Source organism: Equus caballus, chromosome 3 (genome assembly GCF_041296265.1).
Source record: "Equus caballus isolate H_3958 breed thoroughbred chromosome 3, TB-T2T, whole genome shotgun sequence".
Lineage (NCBI taxonomy): Eukaryota > Metazoa > Chordata > Mammalia > Perissodactyla > Equidae > Equus > Equus caballus.
Genome location: NC_091686.1, coordinates 58463506 through 58482950, shown reverse-complemented (window position 1 = coordinate 58482950; position 19445 = coordinate 58463506). Strand labels below are relative to the sequence as shown.

The 19445-nt window shown below is 37.1% G+C and overlaps 1 protein-coding gene across 16 annotated transcripts in view; it reads right to left on the bottom strand.

Annotated features, from left to right (window-relative positions):
- Positions 1–19445, bottom strand: part of WDFY3 (WD repeat and FYVE domain containing 3) — a 251256-nt gene that overhangs the window by 80474 nt on the left and 151337 nt on the right. For all 16 annotated transcript variants that reach the window (XM_070262308.1, XM_070262304.1, XM_070262309.1 and 13 more), the window contains 11 exons: positions 18150–18331; positions 16179–16410; positions 14691–14851; positions 12088–12199; positions 9950–10140; positions 8554–8706; positions 4626–4699; positions 4381–4542; positions 2935–3029; positions 2304–2424; positions 1861–2078 (listed from right to left, as the gene is read on the bottom strand). In XM_070262308.1, coding sequence (XP_070118409.1) covers positions 1861–2078; positions 2304–2424; positions 2935–3029; positions 4381–4542; positions 4626–4699; positions 8554–8706; positions 9950–10140; positions 12088–12199; positions 14691–14851; positions 16179–16410; positions 18150–18331 — 1701 coding nt within the window. The remainder of the gene's footprint in view (positions 1–1860; positions 2079–2303; positions 2425–2934; positions 3030–4380; positions 4543–4625; positions 4700–8553; positions 8707–9949; positions 10141–12087; positions 12200–14690; positions 14852–16178; positions 16411–18149; positions 18332–19445) is intronic.

Below are 19445 nucleotides of genomic sequence, written 5' to 3'. Positions count from 1 at the left end.
GTATACACACATACATATGTATGTATCAGACAGATATTCAGGGAAAATTAAATTCAATTGAATCAAATTTAAATTAAACTTAAATTAAATACCTAGATTTCTCTTTTAGAACAAGAGCAGCATATGCAATGTGTAGGCAGGTATCAATGAAGGACAAATAAATTTGAAGAAATGAAGTCAGGTAGATCTGATATGGTAAAAGCATTTTTTCTGATACTACTTAAGTGATGTAGGACTGACAAAAGGACAGGACTAACAGTCAGAAGACAGACACTTAGACACTATTAATGTCTGCCTCAGGAATCTTATGCATTTAACAGTCTTACCTTCCTACTTAGAGAAATTAATCCTTAATTTATATTTATTAGGTTTACTTTCTATAAAATATCTTATACACTACAAAATATATACCTGTCTCCAGAATCATGAAGGCCAAATGAGATGATATATGCAAAAGAATTTTGCAAACTGCAATGTGCTATATGAATCTTAGGTGTTATTACACTGTGGTTTTTCACCTTCAATGAGAAGCTGTCAATTAGCATTTAAACTCTCATATTCAATAGAATTCACATTCAATTGTACCTTTCATTATTTATTCTCTTAGTGGCTATTATTAAGGTTATTAAGCTAAATTCTTGCTACCAAACTGTTCATAATAATAACATTTGTAGCTATATCGCTCCCTCAGAGTCAATGCAAAATAGTGATTTATCTTTCAGATCATAAAAGCATTTATAACAATAATAATTTAAAATGCATATGTTAAAGCAGAGAATTTTCTCGAGAAACCACTTCACAGTGAATTTCCTTCTTCATCACACACAAAGTTTCTGCAGACATTTTCCACGTGTGAAATAACAATGAAACAATCCTAGGTTGTGAGCTCTGTCTTTCTATCATTTGCTTTAATAGAGGAAGCAGTACAGGCAGCACCCAGGTATTGATACGTTCACTTTCTTCTTAAAACAATAAACTACATATTAAATTCTGATCACTAATTTTCCCATCTGACAAGGGTAAATAGATATTCTTGATGCTTGTTGCAGAATACAATTATATCTACTTTTAAAATGTAATGTTATAAAGACAAATATATTTTTTAAATACTTTAATAACTGAATGACTGTAATTTTCAGTAAAAACATTATCTTAAATATATATTTTCTAAAATAAGGTCATGAATATGAATAGAAATATACCAGGTCAACTGAATCTAAAATAGAAAACTATTAATTTTCTAATATTACTTAATGCTCAGTTCCATGTTTAAAACAGCACAGAACTACTGAGCAGAGAATAAGGAGCTTTGCCTGAAACTCTGAACTTAAATCCTTGAGAGGCCATATAACAGACCCATTGAAAGCATGGGCTTTGGCCTCAGAAGACCTGGATGCAAATTTTGATACTTCCTAGCTGACAAGTGACTCCACCCCTATTCCTTGACTTTCTCATCTGTAAAATGGGTATGACAGTATTTATACCTCATAGGATTATTGTGAAAATGAATGTGTTTAGTAACCGGCACAGAATAAACACTCAAAATATTGGTTATCATTATTAATTCAGTTCTGATAATTTGTTACGTATTTACTTATAGATCAGAAAGGGAACAACACAACAAAAAGACCATAAGGAATTCTCTTGAGTTTTCATATCTTAATATCCTGTCTCTGACTTTGGTTTAATTTGCAACTCAAAAGCCAAATTTGAAACTTTCTAAACTTTTTACTCTATCATTAATTAAAATTCCTAACTCTTCATGGTTGTGAGATAAACTGAGGAGTATAAGCTTACATAAGATTTAAACACCAAACACAACAGCTTATTTTAAAGCAGCTGACTGTAACAGTCCCATACCTAACACTGTTCCGATCTTATTAGTTAAGACAGCATCTGTCTGTTCCAGCCACCCTCCACCACTGAGTCCTTCTTTAAACTTGATGAGAATAGACTGATTACTCAGCAGGACGACAAGGATCCTCATGGCTGCCGTAACTGTGGTGGAATGCAAGTGTTCTTCCATAAACATCATAATCCAGTCAAAACCCAGGGTCTTGACCAGTTCTTCACAAGCTCTATTTAAAGACAAATGGATTAAAAAAACAAAATAAAATATTAATTTCATGGATTATGATTTCAAATTAAAAAGAAAAATATGACTAGGTTCTGTTCTTGACATACTACAAATTTCAAGCTTAAAAAATATCTATTAGAAGTCAGTGGCAATTCTTTCTTTTGTCTGCTATGAATTAACCAGTAACAGCAACTGGTACCATGAATTCTAAAAAGATTTTACTTACTGCAAATTAATGCTTGTCTTTTCTTTAGATGTGTAAACTAGTTTTAGCAAGATATCTAGAAGTCTGTTCCTCAAAAGAATAAGATTGGCAGATACAAGACCACCAAACTCTTCTTCAGTTCCTACAATGAAAATAAATACATTAAATTACCCTAGCAGATAAACCAGGACAAAATCTCCAACACCGTTCTAGAAAATCTCACTGAAAAATACATCTTTTAGAAAAAATTTTTTCTAGGAGTACTTTCCATTAAAGTGGACAAGAAAAAAGGTCCATCTCTTTAGAATCCTGAAAATTGTTCCATTATATTTGATATTATCTAAACAAGTGATAATAAAGGCTGTGAACCCTTTTTTACATTCATATTCCCCTCCCCTCCCAACATGAATCTTCTAAACACAGGAAAGATTTTATTTTTAAAGTAAATTTTACACCCTATTAAATTCTGTAAGGAATTTTGTATTTCTGCAGATTGTACAGGCCTGATTTAAGACAAATATATCTGTGAAAAACCAGAAGAAGTAATGTAAGGAGAAAAATAACAGAATAGTATCACATATAATTCAGGTTTAACTAGTGCCAGAAGAAAACAGGGAATGTAATTAGTTTTCAAGCTCCAGCATTGACTCACCAGTGTCAAGCTTCTCTTCATTCTTTATTTCCATAATGACAAATTTTTCACAAACTGCAAAGGTTGGTAAAGTAGAAGAAATAAACTGGCCAAACCTTTATATACAAGAAAAGAAAGATTACAGATTTTATTTTTTCCCTCTCCAAAACAAACAATAAAATGTGAAGAAACAAAAAAACAAAAAAAAAAAAGAAAAAAGTACTTCTTATTTTAACTATCTTTTACAGATCTCTAGTGATTATATGGTTTATTTCCCCAGAACCACTGCAATTAACATTATATGTGTTACAATGTTTTAAAATACAGAGAAAAATATGCTTCTCCAGAAGTATGAGTCCTTTAATGCACTAGCTCAAATGACTTCAAGAACCGAACAGCATGATCCAAACTAAAATGTCCCAACATTATCTGTACGGATCCACCGAAGCCTCGCAGTTAACAACTCAGGCTTAGGAACACAGGTAAGTGGGAAATCCCGGCTCTGTCAATTGTCAGTCCTCTTACTTGGGGCAAGTAGCTTAACCCCTCTGGGACTTAATTTCTTAATTTGTAAAGTAGAGAAAAATAAAAAACTTGATAGGTTTCAGTGGTAATTTTAGCAAAGTGATCATTATAGCACGAGGATAAGATCTAAATAAATATTGCAAACAACAATCATCATCTCCAAAATAAGTGTTAAACTCCAGTCTTAAATCTGTCACCAAGTGAAAACAATGTTTTCAAGGTAAGAGAATCTAACAGTGAGTGATTTACATGCTCTACAGTTTAGGGACTAGTCTCCTGGGATTGCTCTAATGACTAGGGTGGTTTGACCTGTGTTTCCCGGGAGATTACATGAAAAGTGGTAGTCAAGTCCAGTTTAAGCAATTCCCTACCTGGAAAATACTTAGGCTGGGTAGTTTTTTTTCTTCCATTTTCAGTTAAGATCTGAATTATCATGTGAATATTAGAACATTTCTACAGATAGTCCATAAATATGTCTTAAGCCACATTTTACATTAGCAGCAAAATAATACATCATATAAAAGGTTTGAATATGTTAAAAAAAAGGTATCATCTGTCTGGGTGACAGCGAATAGATCTAACAGAGATGGCACGCCCACTCCGGGTGTGTGTGCTTGTGCACATACACTTGAGAAGCAGCAGGGCTTGGGGAAGAGGGATGAGTTTCCTACAGTGAACACTTTTATGTCCAGGACAATCAATCTTATTGGGCTTATTCCTACAACTATTCTCACCAATATTCTACTATTTACTAGTGGCAACAATTGGCTTTGCTTTATAGAGGCAAGAGACTGAGACACGCATGTTTTCCGTGCCTTCCAGATATCTTGAACTGTATTAACATTACACACAGGCATAGGAACCAATTACACTCATCTCATTCATGTTAACGTCACTGGTACTTTTAGTTAATAAAGAGACAAATACAGAAGTTGTCACTACCTGAGCAGATCATTGCTGTTGGGAAAACCTTGCAGTAAGAAGCTCAGCACATTACTAATAGCAGCAATGGTAGGCTGGGATAAAGACATATCTCGAAGAGTCAGTAGCAGCTTTGGGATTAGCTGGAACTCCCTCATTAATTTGGCATTCTTCGAAGCTTCACTATAAGAAAAAGAAGACTTTATACACTGTACTCTCATCCCTTGTATAAATGAACAACTGACTACATAGGTATTAACTAATACCTGGACTCTGTGAGCAGTTCAATAAAGTGTTCAAATAAGGAAAGATGAAGTTCATATGGTGCATGGAGCCAGACCTACAACAAAAATAAAGAATAGTGATATATTTGCAGTTAAAAAAATACCCAAAATGCCAATCCAACAAACACAAATGCAGCACATGGAACATATTTCACTTATATAATTAATTGAACATAACTACTCTATTAATTTATATTTGGTGAAACCCTTTAAAACTCCTTGCATATAGAACTTCTGGTTCTGTTCATAAAGGAGTAACTGCTTATGGAAATTACTCTCCTAGAGTAAACAACCATAAAGGCAAGATCTATAGAAAGTTTCCCTGGAATCAAGGTATTACTGAATACTGAATATAATATACCGAATAGAGTTAATACTGAATGCTATATACTGAACACAAACACTGAATGACTGGAATCTTGTGTGGGGTCCAAAACCGGAAACAACCACTGTAAATAGTAGATCAAACAATTCCTGGAACTCACACAGGGCTGAGACTAGTCTGCATTCTCAGCAACCAGAGTGTAGAGACTTCATAACACATGCAGAGTTGGGTAGAGGTCTCAGAAGTGTAATAACCTTAATAGTGGGGATAAATTAGCACTAGACTGAGGGTTACTCTAGGTCCAGCCTAACAAAGTCTAAAAGCATTTTCAAAAGGATCAAGATACCTGCAATGCCAGAGCAAAGTTCAATAGTTTTTAAAAGGAATACAACAAAATCTAGCACTCAACAATGTAACATTTAGCCTCTCATCAAAAATTTCCAAGTATGCAAAGAAAAACGAAAATGTGACCCATAAGTAGGAGAAAAATCAACTACTACAAATAGCCCAGAAACGACAGAGATGATGGAATTATTAGGAACTTAAAAAGCTATTAAAAATATGCTCCATGCACTAAAGAATGTAACAAAAAATATGAACATGATGAGGAGAGAAACAGAAGATAACCAAACATCCAAAATGAACTTCTACAGATGAAAAATAAAATATCTAAAGTGAAAAATATAATGGATGGGAATAACAGCAGATTGGACACTGCAGAAAAAGATTCAGCAAACTTGAAGACAAAACAGTAGAAACTACTCAAAATGAAGCATGAGATAAAATTCTAACAAGAAATTACTAGATGAGTATTAGTGACTGTGGGACAACATCAAGCAATCTAAGGCATGTGTAATTGGAGTCCAGAAAAGGTTGAGGGGAGGACACCAGGAAAAATAGTTGAAGAAATAATGGCTACAACATTTCCAATTTAATGAAAATGACAAACTCACAGATCTAAAAAAGTCAACAAACTCCAAGCAGAAGAAATATAAAGATGACAATGGAGTGACTGACACCTTTGAAGTATGAAAAGAATAAAAAATTGTCAACAGGAATTCTGTTCTATGCAAAAATATCTTTCAAAAAAGAAAAAATAAAGACTGTTTCAGATGGGAGTATTTTTCGCCAGCACTTACAAGAAATGTTAAAGGAAGTGCTTTAGGCAGAAGAATTATACAAGATAGACATATGGATCTACACAAAAGAATTAAGAATGCCATGAATACTATCTCTGTGGGCAAATATAAGAACTTCTAAAATGTCTTTAAGGGGCTGGCCCGGTGGTGCAGCGGTTAAGTGCGCACGTTCCGCTTCGGTGGCCTGGGGTTCGCCAGTTCAGATCCCAGGTTTGGCACAGCACTGCTTGTCGAGCCATGCTGTGGTAGGCGTCCCACATATAAAATAGAGGAAGATGGGCACGGATGTTAGTTCAGGGCCAGTCTTCCTCAGCAAAAAGAGGAGGATTGGCAGCAGATGTTAGCTCAGGGCTTATCTTCCTCAAAAAAAAAAATAAATAAAATAAAATAAAATGTCTAGAAACGACCACTGAAAAAGAAAATGCTTATATACTATTACAATAATTGTAGTTATATTTATCAAATGGCTGTTCTAAAAATAGGGCAAATTAATTATTTATAGACACTGTGGTTTGGGGGTAATTAGGAATGCTATATGAAGCCATAAAGTGAGCAAGTGAAATCAAGTCAAAATTTGTCGAGCCAACTAAATTTCTGATGTTTGTATATGAGATTTTAATCAGAAATCTGAAACTAAAGATGACTTAAATGTGTCAAATACCAGATGAAAACAAAGCTAAGCTTGGTTAAGTAGGTCTCTGTAGTACTCTCATAATCCTTTCTGCATACTTTTATCTCTGTGCTTTCACAAGTTTTTAATCATCTATTTGTTTTTCTCTCTAAAGGACTAAATGCCCCGAGGCATGAACTCCGTCCTTCACTTGCACATCCTGAGCCCATAATACAATGCCTAGGTCAAAGATGCTCAATAGGTATTTACTAAAAGAATGAGACGTTTGTGTATCAGAACTCTGAATATCAGGCTGAGAAATGCGTATTTTATTGTGCAAAAGGGCGAAATCACTGCAAGTTTTTGAGTAAGTGATATGATTATGCCTTAGAAAGAATGAGGTCAAAAGATATATAGGAGAGATGGAGGAAAGGGGAGAGGAAGTGGCAGTTAGCCTCGTAGGTAAGAGGAGGACTGATCAGGGCGTGGATAAGGACGCAGCAGCAGAAAGGAGGAGTGCATGAAACGTGCAAGCAGAATCTACGCCACTTCATATCTGTTTATAAACAGTGAGGAAGAAGGAAGCTGATCCTTCAATTTCAAGCCTCAGCGACTAGGGGAATGGTGGTGTTATTCATAGAAACAGGAGTTAGAAGGAAGAACTAATTTGGGGAAGGATGTTAAGTTCATTTTAGGTGTTGCTGGGACATAAAAATGGAAATGTTGAACAAGAAGTCAGAAATAAGCCTGGAATTCAGACGTCAGGCTAGAGATGTAGATTTCAGAGTCATCTCCACAGAGATGAGGCTGCAGCACTCAGCGAGAATCTAAAGGAAAGAAAACAAATAAAGGAAAAGATAAAGAAGTGAAGTGCACACTTTTGTATAAAATAATGAATATTTCACAGCCAGGAAATTATGAGGAAAGTAGTGAGGAAGGTATAAGAAGGAGGGCAGTGCTGCCTGAAAGCTAGCAAAGGATCCGGGAGATGCAAGAAGAGGGCAGGAGACTGCTGCCCGTGCTCCCGAGGGCCGAGGGCCCAGCAGAGGCCAGGCTCCTGACAAGCCTTCCAAATAAAGTTTCAGGAAAGCGATCAGGGCACCTCGCCTGCTTGTTAGGGACTTAGAATAACTGACAAGAGCAGACAGCAGTTCTGAGGAAGACAAGTTAGCGCCGAGATGTGACAGTTAGCCAACTCTAAGCGCTAGGGGCCATTCTGGGCGGTAGGGACACAAAGGTGAAGACAGATGTGATCTCTGCACACAGAAGCCTGCAGTCTCAGTGGGGAGAGATATACGTAGGTATGTATATAGTGATGAGCATGCAGAGTGCCCAGAACAAGACATTCAATGGAGAGAGGATACGTGAGATTAAGTGGTGCTTTGAGGGGATAGAGTGGAAGCTGTTATGGTAAAAAGACAGTAGAAATGAAAATCTCATTATTTTGGCGAAATGAATGGCATTTTACTAAGCGCTACTATTACAAACCAAAATTTCAGGTCTAGCTCCTATTCGGTGAGGAAAAGTTTCTATCAGAATTATTTGACGAAAATATGTTTGCCTCTTGTAATGCCAGAGGCAGCAGTAGATTATTTATAGTTAGGTATCTGCATTGCATCATTTCACTTCTATCTATCTGTAAAATGGATTATCCTTGGGGAGAAGGACTCTATCACTACCCTATTTTTTATATTAACCAATATTTTACTAACATGAGCATCATTAAATTATAGAACTTAAGCATATCTTAGAAACAAAATTGTAAGTTAACTCTATATACAGAATAAGAAATGGATTCACTGATTATATATTATCAGTTAGTGTTCATATACATACATCGAAATCACAAAGTAGATCCTGGAAAGCGGTTGAATTGGGAATAATGGAGGTCTCATGTCCACTATCAACAGTTCCCACCAAGGAAAAAGTTAGATGGAGAATGTGGCTGTTAAGAAGGGAACGTTTCTTCTTAAGCAGCATTGCCAGCAACTAGAAGAAAGCAAGACCAAATGCCTGTTGATCAATCATCGTACATATATATATACCATCATATATATATATACACACACACATATACATACATCCACATATATATATGAGAACCACAGGTATTAGAATCTGAGACTTCTAATATGATTTCTCAATTTTTATTATGATAATAGAACATGAGAGAAAATCTGAAAAACAGGGTAATTATCACTTTGTTATTAAAATATAAAATATCCACTTTTACACAAACTCCTTCAATTCACATATAAATATTTAAGTTGTTGTTGCCATTATGTGCACACAATTTTCCACTCTTTTCCTCTACACAACATTTTATCAAAAGGATTTTTTCTTTTGCGACAGTCTTCATAGTCACAATTTTAAAAGGTTGAATGATATTCTACAGAATGGTTATAGTACTATTATTCATTCTTATGCTGTTGAAACATTTAGATTGTTCCTATTTTTTCATGATAAACAACGCTGCAATAATCATTTTGAACGTTCTGCAAAACACTTATCAAAATAGTGTGATTAAATCTACAGAAAACAGTTACAGTAAACAGTTTATCCACTGCCAGGGAAGCTCTGGCTGAGTTGGAGAAGGCACTTGTACTTCATCTACACTAGAGGGATTTATAATCTTCCTCCAAATACTTGTTTCTCTTCTTACAAGAGCAGAACTGAGCGGAGATGTGGCTACATGATCACTGCACACTTTAGTCCCACGTGAGTTTTCAGGACTAGCAATGGCACACATATTGGAGAGTGGTTCGCACATCCCAGGGGGTAAGTAAGAGTCAAGGATGACGGGTGTGGAGGGGAGATACAAGGAAAATGGGAGAGCTCTGGATCTATTACCGCTTTGGAGCTCTCTAGGGCAGGTGGTAATGTGACCCTACTTCATTTCATTCCTATTTCCATAGGGCAAAATAACTCCAAAATAGCAAACCATTGTTCTGAAAATGTATTCAAATATATCAAAACTATACTGAAATCATGTAGCCTAACTGAAGGGTCCAGTAAGAGAGACTTGATGAGACAGGAGAAAAAGGATGAACCAACATAAAGAAAACAATTCATATTCTCACTTGAAATATGTTAGTTTTAATAAAAATTACTGACTTTTAAAGTTTACTTGGACAATATAATTCTTTCAGAATTTGAACAATATGAATAATAATGAAAATTGGAAGATTTTTTATGCAAAGTAACGTGAAGGCAGAGCTTTATGGTTACAAACCTGGTAGCCCCTGATTCTTTCCATTTCTTTGCTGGCTAGTGGGTTACTCTTGACTACACAAACCAGGGCCTTGACTGCTGCATACAGCCCTTCCACATCAGAAGCCATGGCCACCAGGCCCAGGATGGCTGCAGCTCCACCGATGTACTGCAAAGTAGTGGCAACAGGCTTAGGAACAAATGTTCTTACTCCTGATTAAAAGACAGTGAAAAACAATTAAAATAAATTCCCCACATAAACAACAACTGAAAATCATCTTAAGAAGTATTTAATTAGTTACAAATTACACACACACAAAAACCTTCTATCCTAAAACGAAAATTCTAAAAAAATAATTCAAGGTAGAATTTGGGAGAAGGCAACAAAGGCTTATATATACACTCTCAGAGAAGAGGTGGGAGTAAGAGGGCAAGTGGAGAAGAGCTGGGATTGAGAGCAAGCACCAATGTTTCCGCTACGTAGCTTTGGGCAATATAGACTCAAATGCACAGAGGCCTTGGGGATGCAATTCTGGGGTAAGTGAGAATGTGTACTAGGGACTGTGGGGGAATAAACTTGGGGAGAGCAAAAGCACTTTACCTCTGTGAATTGGGGAATGGGATAGAGAAGCCATCCTGGCAAGGATGAAGTATTCCCTACAGAGAAGCCAAGCAAAGTACATCACTGACCATTACTCAAAGCTTCTCCGAGTTATGTAACCTGAGTGACAGTACATCAGTGACTTCAGAAGAGCATTATTATGAGGAATGCTAATTTTGTGGAAGCACAGTACTAGACTAATTTTGTGTCCAAAAAAATTTTCACATCTACACTCCTAACCTTGTTTTTTTACGCTGGGAAAGATTCACCCTGAGCTAACATTTGTTGCCAATCTTCTTCTATTTTATGTGGGACGCTGCCAAAATGTGGCCTTACAAGTAGTGCTAGGTCCACACCCAGGATCCGAACCTATGAACCCTGGGCAGCCAAAGTGGACCACGCGAACTTAACAACTATGCCACTGGGCCAGTCCCAAACCTTGCGTTTCTTTAAAGGCATTGTTTGAATATCATTTGCCTACTGATCAAGATTGAATTTTTGAAAAATAAAATTAAAATGCATACTTTCGTATATTATGGCACTGGAGTTTGAAAACTACCTTCTAAGGTAATTAGGGCCAGTATTACTAGTTTACAGAGAAGAAAATGGAAGTCCATAGAGCTCAAATGTCTGGTCTAATGCCACACAGTGACAGCACAGGGGCTAGAACCTAAATCTTTGAACTCTTCATTCACTGCTCTTTCAACTAAACCACAATTCTGCTATATTTTGGCAAAGGACACAGAGCAGTGATGAGTAAATATTTGTTGAATTGAATAAAGAAAAACTACCATGTGCTTTATTTAGCATAAAGGAAACTATTTTATCAATGCAATATGGTCAAAAAAGAAAAACAAAGTTAAGATATGTGCACATCACTGGGACAATGAAAAGTGCCAAAGACTGGTAAACATGTAGGATTCTGACCAGCACGACGCTAACTTTTTGTCAATCTAAAAAGGAACCAACATTATGTACTGATTTGCACATTAAAATATATAACCGCTGGTTCTGGATTTTGGATGGCCTAATAGGATTATGTCTCAAGATTCTATCTAACCAAAAAAAATCAACTCTTTTCAAGTAGACATCAGGTACGAGGCGCTGCAGAATGTCCACCAGCTCTAACTTTCATTAGAGTGGATCCAAAGTGTTTATGCTCCGAAGCTCTTATTTTTAGCTCATTTCCAAATAACAGAAGCACCCATGAGCGCCACCACTGCTGCGCCATGCCATGCAACCATCGTCAATATTTCTAAGTCTTTACATTTCTCCCTAAATGTAGTGTGAAATTTACCTTGAAATTACACAGAAGCAGGTAGTCAGTGCTCATCAGTGCTGACAAAAGACGGAAAAAGTTAACGGGATTTTATAAAAGGTCATAATTTTTAAAGTTGATTGGAGTTTGAGCTTGTTATATTAATCTCTAAATATCACAAAAACATTATAGGTCAGCACGATAAGATATGAATTTAAATAACACCTCTCGAGTGAGGTAAGTGAACGCAGATTTGAAGGCAAATAAAAAAGTTTGAATCAACACAGACAATTGGACTCACCCAAGTACCCAATCAGAGTGGCCCCAACTGTCCGTGCAGGTCCATTAAGATGTCCTGCTGCATTGTGTATCAACTTCACAGGAGTGGCATTTTCATGGGAGGAAACGCCTAACTGAAGAACAGAAAAGGAAAAACAATATAACTATAGAAGAACCGTCTGAACATTTTGATTGAGAAAGAAAAAAAAAGACATGATTGGTAACATATCTTTTCTCTCTCCTCTTATCAGAATATTAAAAACATGAGCATTCATTTTCTTTTAAATGTGCAAACACTTCCAAAGGTGTGGAAACTCATAGAAAGTAAGTTAAACACAGTCTCCCGAACTCCAGCTGGTGAGGGGTTCTTGGGAGACAGCTTCAGGGGTCTTCCAGAATGGAACTCCGTCGTGGTTTAAAGGTCTGCCTCACCTGCTGCCTCCCAAGACTTCCGATCAGTGAGCATCATATTAGCTTTGCTCCATATCCAAGTAAATGGCACACAAATTATCCAAGAGTTTAGAGAAAACATGCCTACATAAAAGGAATGTTAAATTTTGCATACACAAACACACACACACACACACACGTGCTTTCAAAGCATAAATAATCCTAAGACTTTAATTCTATGTACAATTAAAGTTTACAATGAAAGTAAATTTAGTTCTACGTAGAAGTTTATGTAGAATTTATGTTCCTTAGAAGATGGCACATGTATTCACAGACAAACCTCTGCACAAGAGTTGTCAATACTTACTGTTCCCAAATCCTTTCCTCCCAGTCTCTTGATTTCCTTCCCCTCGGGCTTTGCCTCGCCTAATCAGCCAAATAGCTTGTCAAGCTCTCTGATGACTTCCACCATGTCAGTCCTAACTTTCTTGACTGCTGACACATTCGCCATAGTGAATCACTGATTCTCACAACACCAGACTCTCCCGGTTTTTCTCCTTTTTGGCTGGCTGCTGCAACTCAGTCTTCTCTGCTGGTTCTTCTCCTCCCCAACTCTGTAACACTGGAGCGTCCCAGGCTAAGTCTGTAAACCTCTCCTCTACCCACCTCTATACTCTGGCGAACACAGCTAGTCTCACGGCATTAAACACCACCCACGGACATTCACGGCGTTCCAACCTCTCCCCTCAACTCCAGAGGCCTGTTTCCAATGGCTTTGATATCTCCACAAAGTTGTCTAATATGCTTCTCCAACTTTTCCAAAACATATTGCCCCCCAAAACTGTTCTTGTAGTTTTCTCCAAATCAGAAAAAGTGACTCCATTTTCCTGGATGTTAGAGCAAAAAACTTTGGTGTTGTCCTTGATTCCTTTCTTTTGCTCACATTTCACACCTAATCTATCATCAAAACCTGATAGCTCCATCTTCAAAATATACCTCAAATCTGATGGCTTCTCATCACGGCCACTGCTATCATCTCAGTTCTGACCACAACCATTTCTCATATGAATTATTACAGCACTGGCCTCAAAACTGGTCCCCCTGCTCTACTTTTGTCTCCCTTTAATCTACAGTCATTTGTCACTTAAGGATGGGGATAAGTTCTGAGAAATGCATCGTTACATGATTTCATCATTATGCAAACATCACAGAGTATACCTACACAAACCTAGATAGTATGGCCTGCTGTACACCTAGGTTATATGGTACTAATCTTATGGGACCACTGTCGTATACATGGTCCATCATGGACTGAAATGTCACTACATGGTGCATGACTGTATTCTGAATAGAAATCATAGTGATCCTGGTTAAAAAGTAAGTCACATTTCATTCCTATGTCTAGAACCCTATGATGCTTCCCCATCTCACTCAGTTAAAGCCAAAGCATTTACAATTGCCTGTAAATCCTAAACAACAGAGTCCCCATTACCTTTCCGAGTTCCTCTCCTACTACCCAGGCCTGCTGTCATTTTGCTCTAGCCACACCTGTCTCTGTGGCAGGCACGTACTCTCCTCAAGGCCTTAGCACTTGCATTTAAGAGGGCAAACCCCCCACCCCATACGTATATCCCATTCTCCGTATTCTCATGGCTTGCTGCTTCATCTCTTTCAAGTCTGTTCAAATTTCACCTTCTCAGTGAGGCCTCCTCTGACCATCCTATTGAAAACTATGAGCTTCTCTCTTTCTCTTCCCTGGTTTATTTTTCTGCATAGTACTCTTCACCTTCTAACATACTCTATGATTAAGTTATTTCTTTAGTTATTACTGTGTCTCTCTTCCGGTAGAATGTAAGAACTATAATGGCAAGAATTTTCTCTGTATCCACTGCTGTGTCCTGAACAAAATAGGTGCCCAGCACATAGTAGGTGATTCAGAAAAAGTTATGGCCTTAAAAGTGGCAATTGTTTTCCAAAGTGTAATTTCTTAATTACCAATAAAAACATAAGAATATAAACCATGTACTTAAAAGGAAATTCTCGCTTTTCCAAATTAAGCTAAATACCTAAATATGTTATGGCTTAAATTCAAAGCCAAGCAAACCAAATATAAACAATATATGAAAGGCACTGTTTTTAGCAACCACTCACACTTGGGTGGTACCCATAATGCAACTCTGAAACATCTTTCCAGTGAGAATCAGCCATGGTTTGTGAGGAAACCATTCTGCTTACCTGCTTGGCAATGGCTTTGCTGTCCAACTTGTTGTACACTTTCCGGATTCTTGCCACTGTTAGAGAAGACACAGAGAGAGCAGAGAGGCCAAATGACACCTTTTCTTCTGGTACTAATGACACAGGAGATGGGATGACACCTTCGGATTTTGCATCTTTACCTTCAAAAGAAGAATAATCCTTTTCAAAATCATTAGTATTTCTCCTTAGCCTAACACAAAGTTTTTATTCTTACTATCATTTTTAAATGGGCAGACTTGATAGTCTTTTAAAGCGGAACAAGGGAGCTGAATTTAAAACTGTTTCATTTAATTTTCAGCTCTTCATTTGTCTTTAGTTAGAAAACAGGGAAAATCATCTACTCATAGAACTTTACATTTCAAGTTTTGCTCATAAAACATGCTTAACATACAACATAATGTAAAGGAAAAGAATCTTAACTGTTATCACACAAATCACAGACACCTGCCCTAGAAACAAGAGCATGGGATTGAGTGGAATGTCCACAAGCTTTGCAGCACAAGGTCTCCTCTCCAACGAGGGCCCTCATATACGCCTCTCTCTATTCTTCTAGACAGGACAGCGGAGTAGCTCAGAACACAGGTTTTGGAGCTAGATGGCTTAAGTTTGAATCTCTGCTTTTTCACTGAAAACCTGTGTGACCTACACATCTCTGTGCCACAGTGTCGTCATCTGTAAAACGGAGATGATAAGAAGAGTGCTGAACTCCCAGTGTTCTGAGGAGGTGAATAAATACAGGTGAAGGGTTCTGAACAGCCATGTCCTTCATGTGTATGAACTCATCTGGCACATATTAAGCACTCATTGTTAGCTATCATTAGATGCTGTCTAAATCAAGAACACGCGTGAAAGACAAATCACTTGTCCATGTACTTGTCCTCACTCTTCTGAGAACTTATGTGCAATGAGAACAAGGGAATGAAGTTAACGTTTGGAAAGACAACTACAAAGGAATTGTAGCTTAATATCAGTTCCTTTGATTCTAAGTTCCTTTTAGGAAAAAGGATAACAAGAAGTGGACTGCAGAAATAAAGGGATGAGGAAAACAAATGTTACTTGGTCTAATCTAAAAAATACATGCGTGTGTTTTCTGGACCCATTCTTCCTTCCTTTAACCAGAGTAGACACACTTTAAATTGCTTCATGTAATAGAAGAAATTATAGAAAGAGAAGGTTGAGGTTAGGCTCTTAGAGAGTATATACCTACATCCAGAGCAAAGAAGAGAAACTGGAAAATCAGTCATCAGGCATGAAGTCAAAATCAGGAAAGTACAGTATGATCAGTGGAGGAGGGCATTTTGATTAGGAGTGGTCAATAGAATCATGCTGAAGAAAAGTAGAGGAGAAGGCCCCTTTTGTAGATAAACACAAAGTATAACATTCTATATACACATGCACGTATTCATGCATCTACACTGCAGGAGTTGAGTTTTATACAACTTTAAGAACAGAGAATAAGTTACTCACATGGCATACATACGGCCTGAAAACTTCCAACATAATTTGGTCCTAGTTCGTAAATGGTAGTCACATTTGAAGGAGGTAAAACTTCTTCCAGAAAATGTGTGGGTCCCAGGCGCCAAACCAATGAAGCAATTTGGCGTTGGGCAGGTGGAGTACCAATGTACGCATAGACTGTGCTAACCACCGGTGGGTTTACAGAACCTGAACCCCCCGGAGTACTGTGAACATAGTGAAGCTATAAAGTAAAGCAAATGTGTGAGATATGACCAAAAAACCCCACTTTCAACAGAAAAATAAGCACTTATTGTGTATATTTTCATTATCCTAAGGTCATACAACTTTACAAATGTACAAAAGCAGTTGGGCTGAGAAACATGAGGGCAGGCTGAGATTCTGGAACCTGATGTAGAGGTCAGAAATTTCTTCGACAACTCTCTACAGATAAACTATCTAATGCTAGAAAGGGCACAATCAAATACAGGGATCCTGTCACTGTTTGGTGGTTGTGCATATCAAATTAACGATTCTTCTATGAAATTTTTGGGTTGATATGAAAACAGAGCTTTCCAACTATGGAATTCAAGTAGTCTGGAAATTAGCTATATTACCTTCAATGTGAGTCTGTTCAACATAATTATTCATGAACAGTCTTTTATAATGGGTAAAGTGCTATAAAAATATTAGAAAAATGAATAGTCTGTTGTTATATACTTTATACACATATTTTAATCTCAATGTAAAATACATTTTCAGATTTGAAATTACACTAGTGTTTACCGACAAGGTGCTTAAATTATCATTCGATTCATTTATAATAAATATATAATTAGAGTATAAGAGATAAGGAAATCAAGTTGATTCTTGTGTATAGGCAGCTTTCATTGCTTGATGGAATGAGGGACATTTCTACCGATCGTTTTGTTGTAACATTGTCCTTGCTTCAGATCACATCTATTATTCCACATACCAAAGAAGAGTTCCTGGTATGAATGTGAAGACCAAAACGTGACCTAAAGTTGGTTTCATGGGACTGATTTTTCACAGGCACAATGATGATAATGGGAATATATCAATAATAAATCTCCTACTCTCAATTCTAGAAGGTGAGGGCATTTTATCTTCAACAATACTAAAAATGACAAAGGAACAATCCACTACAGAACCTACTGGCCAATTTCAAATGCAATCATATATACAAAGAAAATAAATGACTGTCCCCAGAGTGCATTTTAGAGTTTATCATTGGGAAACACAATGTCACAGTAAAATATCATTGAGGAAGGAAATGTACTCAAAGAAGCTGCCAATTTCACTGCTTTTAAAACTTTAATTCACAGAAAAGGACAAACTTTCCTTTGTTGCTTCTTTCAAGTGATATTACTATAAAAATGGATACTATCTTTTAGAAGTTAAAGAATGTCAAGAGCTTGCCAGCTGAGTTCTGTAGAAAGTAACTAGCAGTATTTATCCTGATTCAAAAAAGGAAACTCTCCTGATTCCTTACTGGCTACTTCAACTCTCTTGCCTCTCTTCTGAATACCGCAGTATAGCTATCGAAGGTAATATTTACATACTCGTTTATTCAACAAACAATGATGGATCACCTACTATTATTATCAGGGACTAATCAGGGTGATCTGAAAACAAAGATATGAATAACAACACTCCAGCTCTAAAGGAACATAGAATCCACTGGACTGTATACAATAACAATGAAGTGACAAAACCAGCACGGACATATTCACTAACTTCTTTAGTACCCTGTAACCTCTCCTTTCTATTCTTCTCTAATAAAGGGATATGAATTAGCCAGCCACATGACTCTAACAGATTGTTCAAATGGGTACTGAACGTCGATTTAAAATTAAGACAGCAATTCGAAAAATACCCCTGTAAACACACATACACACAAGCACACCCACCCCTAAACTATCTTGTAAAGCAGGTTGAGATTTACAAGCACAGCATGCTTACCTTCACAGTGTTAACAAGTTGTCCATCAATATAAAGGGCTGCAGTACTGTTTTTCAGCATGCCTTTGCTCATCACCAGAACCAGATGATGCCACTGTCCCTCAACTATAAGCTCTCCACATCGAAAGCGAGCACAGCACGGGAGAATCTCATAAAAAGAAGATTCTTCACTAAAATCATCAACTAAAATAAAGAGGGGAAAGAAATAAAAAACTCAACATCATCCTCAGTCTAACAATTACTTTTATCTAGATCTTGACTTTATGTTAAAAGAATATGATGATGATGATACAAATGAAAATATCCTATTCATTCAATGACCTCATCTATTGTTGTTTGTGCCGTGGAGCCGATTCCAACTCCTAGCGACCCTGTGTACAGCAGAGTGGAACCCTGCCCGGTCTTTCTGCACCATCCTCTCACCTTCCGGCACTATATCAGACACTGCTCTCCTATTCTTCACAAGGTTTTCATGACCAATTTTTTTGGAAGTGGGTGGTCAGGTCCTTCTTCCTAGGCTGTCTAGTCTGGAAGTTCTGCTGAAACCTGTCCACCATGGGTGACACTGCTGCTATCTGAAATACCAGTGGCACAGCTTTCAGCATCAAAGCAACATGCAGTGACCACAGTATGACAACTGACAGATGGGTGGCGTGGTTCCCTAGCCAGGAAGTGAACCCAGGCTGTGGCAGTGAGAGCACCAAATCTTAACCACTAGACCACAGGGCTTGGCCAACTTTACCTGCAGTAAGAAGTAAAAGCTGGGATATATTCTGCTTTCTTCTGCTCAAGATACATAGAGTTACAATCAAATAAAGTTATAATAGCTAATAAAATGAAAAATAAAGTAAAATAAAGTTACAATAGACAACAAAAAGACACTAGTTGATTATTACCTGTCATGGTCTGTTACAAAAGGTCTTTTTAAATTTTAGTTCAACAAGCATTTGATTACAGCATTGGTTAGAAAAAGAATCAAGAAAACTAAAAATTTTATTCTTACTATATGCTCTGTTTAATGATATAAGCAGGCAACTATCTGTTCTTAGGTTGTGGTTGTACTAGCCTGACCCTTGCCTGACAATAGCTGGTAGTAAGGAGGTGATGTAGGGAGTGGAAAGGTATTTGTAGACCCCAGTTTCCTGCTTCACCAGACAGCTCTGGTGATGACCACATTCTGCAATCACTTCCTGACTCAAGTCTGGTTTCTCTCTGCTACCCAGTATGTTGCCAGATTGTGCCAGGAGACAATGAGTTAATATTAATTTAATCTTACTGTTAAGCTAATTAAAAATTA